Here is a 9,628-nt window from a genome sequence, read left to right as displayed (position 1 = left end):
GGTCACTGCAGTCACCCGGATCCAGTACGTATCCAGACCAGATGGTGGATCAGCACCTGGAAAGGACCTCTACTGCCCTGAAAGACAGCGGAGACCAGGACAACTAGAGCCCCAGATACAGATCCCCTGTAAATACCTTGTCCCAGAGGACCACCAGGACAAGACCACAGGAAACAGATTATTCCTCTGCAAAATCTGACTTTGCTGCAGCCTGGAATTGAACTACTGGTTTCGTCTGGTCAGAGGTGAACTGGCCCCCCAACTGAGCCTGGTTTCTCCCAAGGTTTTTTTCTCCATTCTGTCACCGATGGAGTTCCGTTTCCTTGCCGCTGTCGCCTCTGGCTTGCTTAGTTGGGGTCACTTCATCTACAGCGATATCATTGACTTGATTGCAAATAAATGCAGACACTGTTTAAACTGAACAGAGATGACATAACTGAATTCAATGATGAACTGCCTTTAACTATCATTTTGCATTGAAAACACACTGTTTTCCAAATGAATGTTGTTCAGTGCTTTGACGCAATGTATTTTGTTTAAAGCACTATATAAATAAAGGTGATTGATTGATTGATTGATTGATTGATGAAACCATTGTATATATTTTATAGTACATTTTTTATTAATTTTTATTATTATGCCAAACCTTGAGCTGCTAAACAGTTTTTAGTTGTTTCAAAACAGTGACAATAAAACTATTATATTATATTATTATATATTCAACTGACAGTTCCACTGATTTGACCTCTTCTGTTACTGCTGGCCCTGACCTACTCTTACTTTTATTTTATTTATTTATGCTATCTTTCCTGCAAGTGAATGCAGAAATAAGTTATTAAGTTATTATAATGATTATTATTGCGAATATTATTTTTTGAATATTACAATATGTTCGTATAACGTGGGAGAAGCTGCGTTGAAACTTTTTTATATGTTGGTGTTCTTAAAAAAACAATACCAATGTTGAGAATAGTAGTATACTTACAACAACCTATGGCAGTGCTGAAAATAAAAGCGCTAAACGTTGACATCTAGTGTTGAAAGATGAACATTTCACGCAGAATGCGGCCGGCGACGCGCATGACGTCACACACTGAGACGTAGATGGGTGGCGCAAAGTCTCGCACACGAAACAGAACTTGCGGAAGTGTCTGTCTGAGTACGAATGTCAACAAGAGAGGAGAAAAGGTATCGTAAAAATAAAGTCATATTTACGCGTAAAAGAAAACAATCTAATTTCGAATAGTTTGTACTATAGCACCAGGTCCTAATAGTGCCCTATTATGAAGTAAAGTAAGTAGCAGGAAGCCAGTTAGTGTTAGTTAAAATCAGGCGAGTGAGAAAGGCTGGGTAGAAGTCGGTAACGAAACTTTCGGATCAATGTGTCAGTTTAGACGCTGGTCGCACGGCCTATTACTGTGTTACCGTCGAAACGTCAGGAAATGTTCTTAATATATTTCTTGACTGCATGTATGAAATGTAACTGAATAGAAATACAGTTTCATATTTAAACATTAAAGCGCTACTCTGCCTGACACCAAGTTGCGTCACTGTCGAGAAAAGAGCGAGACAGGAAGTCATCCTTTCTGAGGACGTTTTACGCGTTTTTATTTGTCGTTTTTATTTGTACCATATAGAGCCTTCATTGGAAGGGCGGGGTTTTAATGCCACCTATCGCATTAAGGATTTATTTTTATATCGAATTCAATAGTTTCACATTTGTCGAGATAACGCCGATAAGTTTCAAATTCATTCAATTTTTGGAAACCAAAGGCAAGCCGCGATATGAGCTGCAGTTAGTGTTTTCATTGTCTAAACTGTGGTATTTTATGGTGTTTATTTCTGTCTTTACAGCTAAACACTTCCAACAAGACACATTGCTGACGATGGCGCCTTTAACTGTGGCGAGCTGATGGATCTACCGACCATATTTCTTTCCATAAATTGTATTTTAATTTGTGTTTTATGAGACAACGACAGTCATTGGCTTGTTATAATGTCTGCTTCCCTCAGCCTTTGCGTTTTAGCTGTTTTGTTTTTATCAGGTAAGATCTCATGATTTGTCCTTGAGTGTTTATCAAGCAAATATGGAACAACATTTGTATATATTGTAAATATTATATATTTTATTATTTTATATCTTATTATATACATCTGAGGCAGGCTTTTCATGTAGTTCAAAATATGGACCCTACCTTAACCAAAGATTTCCTTTGGTGACTTTATAGGGTCAAGCTATGTAGACAGAAGGTTGACTGTATTTACATTGTGATAACTGTCAATAAACAACATTTAGCGATCCTTATCTTTTTTTTTTTTTTAATTCAAATTTTTTGTTTTTGCTCCGACAGTTCCTTGCACTTTGGAGCTGGTCTACGGTGCCGGTAAGTAAGAGCTTGACATCTCTATGTTTATGTTTAAGGGGACCCTTGACCCCAAACTGCTCCCCGGGTGCTGCAGCAAAAAATGGCTCACCACTGCTCCGGGTGTGTGTTCATGGTGTGTGTGTGTTCACTACTCACTGCTGTGTGTGTGCACTTGGATGGGTTAAATGCAGAGCACAAATTCTGAGAATGGGACGCCATACTTGGCCACAGGTCTTAATACTCATTTTAATTCACACCCAATGACCCAGTTAAAAATACAACATTCCTGACCAGAATAGTCATCAAGTGGAGCGAATCCCCAAACTAGAGCCTTAGAAATTAAACGTCACCTTTTTTATTGGTATGTCTACATGCAACGTCCAATATATGTTTTTTTATCTCTTAAGATAAAATATCGAAAACTGTCATTCTTACGTTGTTGTACACGCACTAATGGTTTGGTCACCATTACTGTTGGAATGCAAATACTGGGGGAGAAATATTTTCCCTTGCAAATATTGCATAAAGTTTTTCATGCAAATTCGTCATGTTGACCAACAGAATGCTGCTCAGTTTAAAAATGACTATACAATTGATGGTAGACAATGTTCCTCTTTTTTCCCCAACGTGACTTATCTTTACTTCCTGCTTGACAGCTTAGGATTTCTTTCCAATACTGTGTTTGGATGTTTTAGTATATTTAAATGCTCAGTATTTTGTTATACGTTTTAAAATGCCTTTATGTCTTTATGTCCTTTTCATGTCCAAACTATGTTCTCAAAGGACTCCAGTAAATCAAATATTTTGTTTATTGTGATCATTTCACATAGAAATTTAGGTTCCGAACACAATTTTTAAAGATACCTTTGCTTTAACTGTCTGTTTCAGGTCATTGTGATCATTCAACCAAAATACTACAGTCCAGACAAGGAGAGATTCGTAACTCTGCCCACCGTGGCTGGCCTTCCCGTCCATTTAACTGCAGTTGGTTGATTACCTCAAAAGTTGGGGAGCGGGTCATTATCAGGTACCAGCAGAATTTAATCAGACATTTTTTGCGATCTTGAAACACCCAAAATCAAAGCACTAACCCTTTTTTTTCTTGTTAAGCGTTACATTTACTTATGTACAGTAATAACAATAAATTACTCAGAATTGCAAGCAACTAACAACCCTAAACCAAACTTTTATCCTAACCTTATGACACTATAGTAAGTGCATGTTGTTTATATTTAAATTTATAATTACATTGTAACAAGGACACCTTAAAAGAAAAAAATGTTTGTATTTTGGGATACTGTACAGATATGAATGTAAAATGTGGAAGTCAGCCCAATGATGAGTGTATCTCAGTTTGAAAATAGGTTAACAGATGGCTTTTGCTGTTAACAAGGTGAGAGATTGCATTGTGGCTTACACAGTAAATGCAATTTCCTTTGTGTCCCTCTCTTTTGAAGTTTTTCCCAGTTCAATATGAAATGTGGGCAGGAATGGGTGTCCGTGGTTCCTCTCACTGGCTCTCCATTCAAATTCTGCGGTTCCCAGATTCCAGCACCATTTGAGATGTCAGGGGGAAACGTTACAGTGACACACCACTTCTTCCCTCATTTCTACCCAGTAACAGGGTTCCGTCTTTCATATATTAAAGGTAGAGTGCAACACGTTGATGAAAAATGTTAACTTTTCCTGCCCTCTTACTGACTTTATCCTGAAAAACTGTGAAAGCTTCTTTTTTTTGAAGAATTAATTTTTTAGTATGTTTTTAACAGGATTCTTGAATCTTTTCACCCATCTCTCCAGACTCGGGTCCCTGTTTTTCAGGCGAGTTTGAATGTTACAGTGAACGTTGTCTCCCGGCATCATGGCGCTGTAATGGAAGGGTTGAATGCCTTGGCGTGGGTGATGAGCTTGGCTCTGACGAGGACGGATGTGATGACAGTAGCTCTAAATCACCCATAGATGTATGTGGAGGATACTTGGATGCGTTTTATGGTTCATTTACTCCCCCTGTACAAACTGGACGTCCGGTGGAGTGTGTGTGGACGGTTGACCCCCAGGACTCGCGACCACTCAAATTAGAGCTTCAGCAACTGGAGCTGGGTCCTCGAGACAAGATCATAATCAAAGACCAGTCCCACGGGACAGGCAATATCATTAAAACAGTGAGTTTTACTCTGTGTGCCAGATGATGTAACATGATCAATGCAGAGAAATCTATTCCAGTCTTGTTGTTTCTTTAAATGTTCACACCACTTCAGCCTTTGATAATATGGATTCTATATCTTACACTCTTGTTGGCTATTACAGATCAGCTCTGTGTCCAATAACAAAGCAGTGGAGGTGGAGTCCCACACCGGCTTGCTTTCCCTGATTTACCATATGGAGCCTTCATTGGAAGGGCGGGGCTTTAATGCCACCTATCGCATTAAGGATTACTGCTTTCCGTGGGAGGAGCTTTGTGGAGGATCAATGGGTGGCTGTTACAGCACAAAGCAGCGTTGTGACGGACACTGGGACTGTCCTGAAACGGGCCTGGATGAAGAAGGATGCTGGGGCTGTCAGGCTGGGCACTTCCTCTGTGGGAAGGGAGGAATTCAAACGGGACAACCAATCTGCTTCTCGATTCATGAGCGTTGCAACTACCAGCTGAATTGTGCTGATGGGACTGATGAAAGAGAATGTACCATCTGTCAACCTGGGACATTTCACTGCGACAGTGACAGGTTTGTTAATGTGCATAAACAAGTGTACACTACTGTAAATCTTTTATTTTTTTTTTTTTTAATTTATGTTTTTTAATAAGAATGCTATTATTTGATCAGATATACAGAAAAAAAGTAATAGAGCACATTTTTATTACAATTTAAAATAACACTTTTCTAGTAATTTAATATATTAGTTATAGTATATATTAGTTATAGTTATAGTATTTTAAAATGTAATTTTCAGCATCATTTCTCCAGTCTTCAGGGTCACGTGATCTTTCAGAGATTTTTCCAGTATGCTGATTTTCTGCTCATTAAACATTTATTTTTATTAATGTAGTTTATTAATGTAATTTTTTTTTTAAACTATGATAATTTTTTTATGATTCTTTGAGAAGTAGAAAGTAAAAAAAAAAAAAAAAAAAAAAGTAAAAAATATTTTGTCACTAAATGTCTTTTACTGTCAGTTTTGTCTTTTCTAAATAAAAGTTTTATTTTATTTTTTTACTGACCCAAAGCTTTTTTATTGGTAGTTTATATTTTTTCAAATGATATGATGGCTCCTGTGTTTAAAATCTGCCATTGTTTAATAATTGAAACAGGTGTGTGTTTGAGAGCTGGCGCTGTGATGGACAGGTGGACTGTAAGGACGGCACAGATGAGCTTAACTGCACTGTGACCCTGCCACGAAAAGTTATAACTGCAGCTACCGTTGGAAGCCTAGTTTGCGGACTTCTTCTAGTCATTGCAATGGGCTGCACCTGCAAGCTGTACTCCCTACGCACTCGAGAGTACAGGTAAAACAATCTAAACCAGATAATAACTATATAACATTAGAAGAATTTTCTAAATATATTTATTCTACAACAATGTCAATGATTATGTTTGTTTGAGTACGATAAGAATGTCATTATGTGGTGTATTATGGTATAATAGTAGCTTTTATTAACATTATTTCTGTGTACTGTTCTCTTGTTTTCTCAGCATGTTTGCACCAATCTCTCGTCAAGAGGCTGAACTGATCCAGCAGCAGGCCCCGCCCTCTTATGGTCAGCTGATTGCTCAGGGAGTCATCCCACCAGTGGAAGACTTCCCTACTGAGAACCCCAATGAGGTAGGAGCTCTCGTAACTGATTTATTACAGCAACATGAGGTTCATCACATTTTAATGCAATAATGTATTATAAATGATACGTGATAATTAATAATAGCTTTTTAATACAATCCTTTAATGGTATTTATTTTTGCAGTAAATTGATCAAACGTGAGAGTAAATACATTTAGAATGTTACAAATTATATATTTCAGTTAAATACTGAACTTTTGAACTTTATTTCCATCAAAAAGTCCTGGAAAAAAATGTATCATGGTTTCCACTAAAATTTTAACGACTGATTTCAACATTGATGACAAAAAAAAAAGTAACTTTAGCACCAGATCGGCATATTTTAATGATTTCTAAAGGATCATGTGACACTGATTGGAGTAATGGCGTTTGAAAATAAAGCTTTGCCAACACATTACTGTCACATTACAATTGAAATATTTTTTAATATCAAAAAGTTATTTTAAATATATACTGTATTTTTGATCAAATAAATGCAGAATGAGTGAACAGTAATATTTATAGTCTAGGTTTTCTTTTTTATGGATTGTTGTGTTTGATTTTGTTTTCAACAGTTCTCTTTTTCTATTTTCCCAGTCTGCCTCACTCTCCCTGAGAGGAATACTTCAGCTCCTCAGTCAAGACAATGCTTCCTCTCTACGGCGAAGACGCAGGCCCCGGTTTGTCCGCAGAGCTATGCGGCGCCTGCGAAGATGGGGCTTAATTCCTCGGTCTGCCCCCAGGCCGACACAGACCACCACCTCCTCCTCCCAACAGACAGAAGCGGCTAATTCTAGCGCTGAGCCCAGTCAGTCAAGTCCTGGAGTCTCCTCAGTGGCTACAGAGGCAGCCAGTCAGTCCTTGCCTCAAAAACTGGCTTTATCCCTACAGACAGAAACACAGCAGCAAGCGGAGGCTCCTCTTTCTTCTCCCCCACCTCCTTTTCCTGTCCAGTTAATCGAAGTCACAGAAACACAACAGACCCCACCCGTCGCTGTCCCCCCAAGCAGCCCTTCCCTGGCATCTCTCTTCCAGAGTCTTGGGCGGAGCATTTCCCGTTTCCGACCCTCCCCCTCCCCGTCCCTTACTTCTCTTCCTCTCTCAGCATCCCCCTCTTTTTCCTCTTCCTCCTCTGATGATGAAGTGTTGCTGATTCCTCTCTCTGATGACACAACCTCTGAAGATGATGTGCCCATGCTAACATGAGCGACTCGTTCTCTATTCCTTTTTTTGGTTCTGTCTCTTCACCTTGTTCTTGCTGTCCTGCCTTCCTCTTTTCAGCACGTGAGCGTCACCATGTTTGCTTCTTGTGCTGGCTTGGTGCCTTAACTTGTATTAGAGCATCTGTTTCTTGACTTCAGAGAAGAAGTATTGAATTAATGTGCTTCAAATATTTGACAAGCGACTGTGTGTGTATGGATGTGTGGGTTGTGCACTTATCTAAAGTGTTCATTGAAGAACATTTGCACAAAGAATCTCCCCCAGCTGTCTTACGAAATGTCCCTCTGTGTGATCCTGTGCCACGATGTTGGTTAAAAAGATTGATTTTATTTAGAATAGCTTTTTTTTAATCTGCAGACATGGTTGTGTGATGTGCATACATGTGAGTTTACATCATTATGCTACAGGCCACATATTTTATTGTGTTTGTTCCTCAGAAGTGCCTTTGACTGAGCTTCCTGTACATCACTAGACAGTATGTGATTGCATATATTGATTGCGTATATTGGGCCAAACACACTTGCACAAAAGTTTACACATAAATGTAGAACTCACCCTCGCTATGTATATGGTAGTGCATGGCAACTGTGGCAATAACTTTAGTCTTGTGTGTTGTGGGTGAGTGATTGTTTGTGTGTGTGTGTGTGTGTGTGTGTGTGTGTGTGTGTGTATGAGAGAGAGTTAACAAGCTAAAGGTGGCAAGCCACTCAGATGAGACAATCCTTCCTGGAGGCTTCACTTGCACCTCCATATGCACCACCAACCTGAATGGCATCACTATATCACAAACTTGAATATGTTTTACAAAATAAAATAAAAATCTGATTCTAATACTTTTCTGGCTCAGTTGACAATAAACAGGCAACCAGTTGTATTGCCATATCTATAGTCACTTGGTTTGAGCTGCTGGTATGATCTGTCATTTCACTCCTTTTACCCTGTCAATGTTGTTTTTAATCTATGTTTTCCTCAGTGCAGAAGTGTTGAACTCTTATCTGCTGAATGGTGATCGCATTAGAAAGACATGGGTTGGAATTATCTTAATAGGAGGATGAATTTCACTGTATATATTTGCTAAACCAGCTGGTAAATCCACAAAGATTAAAATGATTTGCACTTTTATTCTTCCTTGTGTGATTTAATGTGTCTGTTTGAATGTTATTGTTAATTTCTCGTGTGTTCATGAAAATGAAAATGGATTTATTTACAAAGCTTCTGATTTTTAGACAAGTGTTATAGGTGGAGAATGACTTAATTCTATGAGATGGAACAATGAAAGGGGATTGTCTTATTTGCACATCAAAACCAGTGTTGTTAGTCATTGGCTCCATTTCATTGCGTGAATCAGAGGTAAAAAAAAAAAAAGATATTAATACTGTTCAGTTTCTTGCACAGATCGATCGTTTTGCGTCTTTACAAATCACTGTCACAAGCCACAGGGTCAAATTTGGTTTTGTGTATTTTTATTTTTTTTTAATTGTATGTTTTAGCCGTTATTCTACATTATAAGACTGATAGACTGCAATGGTTTTAGCTAAACATTTTGGTTTGTGTTCTACTGAAGAAACAAGAATATAAACATCACATTTTCATTTTTGGGTGAACTATCCCTTTAATATTATAATTGATAATTATTATTTCATACAATAATTGATACTTTTGACTAAAATTGGTTTAAAGGCATAAATGTGAATAATTTTTATACATTTTTTAAACTGTTTTTGTGAAAACATCTCAACTGTAAATTCTGCTTTTTACAGTCATTTTACAGTTTAATATGGTACCATAGACATTGCTCTACCCCGCTCATATAGTATACATTTTATTTGTGCAGGTCTTAAAAAAGGTTTAAAAAGTTCTATTAATTAAAAAGTATTATTAATGCAGGTCGTCTTTCCCTTTTGATCATGACAATTTTTGTCCTTGTTTTCCACAGGCAGGTAATAAAGTCGAGCTTGCTTTCTGATAAAAATTTGGTCTTTACAAGGGGACGAATAGTGAGTTAATTTATGATCAGCAGTGATGGGAATAACGGCGTTATAAATAACGGCGTTACTAACGGCATTACTTTTTCCAGTAACGAGTAATCTAATTGATTACTCTTCTCATCTTAATAACGCCGTTACCGTTACTGCCAAAAAATGCGGCGCGTTACTATAACTGATGATGAAGCTGTTTTTTTTTTTTTTCATCAGACCAACTAGATCTCTGAGCGAGAGGCAAATACTTTT

General features: G+C 37.9%; 1 protein-coding gene across 1 annotated transcript; it reads left to right on the top strand.

The window, feature by feature from the left end:
- Positions 1-1,083: 1,083 nt before the first annotated feature.
- Positions 1,084-8,519, top strand: LOC113052121 (low-density lipoprotein receptor-related protein 10-like). Its single transcript, XM_026216466.1, has 10 exons — positions 1,084-1,188; positions 1,855-2,045; positions 2,352-2,384; positions 3,255-3,393; positions 3,824-4,014; positions 4,167-4,528; positions 4,674-5,089; positions 5,674-5,868; positions 6,056-6,185; positions 6,774-8,519. Exons 2-10 carry the CDS (start codon positions 1,997-1,999, stop codon positions 7,380-7,382), a joined length of 2,124 nt encoding a protein of 707 aa, XP_026072251.1. The 5' UTR covers positions 1,084-1,188; positions 1,855-1,996; the 3' UTR covers positions 7,383-8,519.
- Positions 8,520-9,628: the final 1,109 nt, after the last annotated feature.

This window comes from Carassius auratus, chromosome 32 (genome assembly GCF_003368295.1).
Source record: "Carassius auratus strain Wakin chromosome 32, ASM336829v1, whole genome shotgun sequence".
NCBI classification, from domain to species: domain Eukaryota; kingdom Metazoa; phylum Chordata; class Actinopteri; order Cypriniformes; family Cyprinidae; genus Carassius; species Carassius auratus.
This window is presented reverse-complemented; position numbering and strand designations above follow the sequence as displayed.

Bases quoted from the DNA above. Each gene is read 5' to 3' on its own strand.
- LOC113052121 (XM_026216466.1), top strand. From the start codon at position 1,997: ATGTCTGCTTCCCTCAGCCTTTGCGTTTTAGCTGTTTTGTTTTTATCA. The intron at 2,046-2,351 runs GTAAGATCTCAT...TTGCTCCGACAG, and splicing joins AGCTGTTTTGTTTTTATCAG to TTCCTTGCACTTTGGAGCTG. The intron at 5,090-5,673 runs GTTTGTTAATGT...TAATTGAAACAG, and splicing joins TTTCACTGCGACAGTGACAG to GTGTGTGTTTGAGAGCTGGC.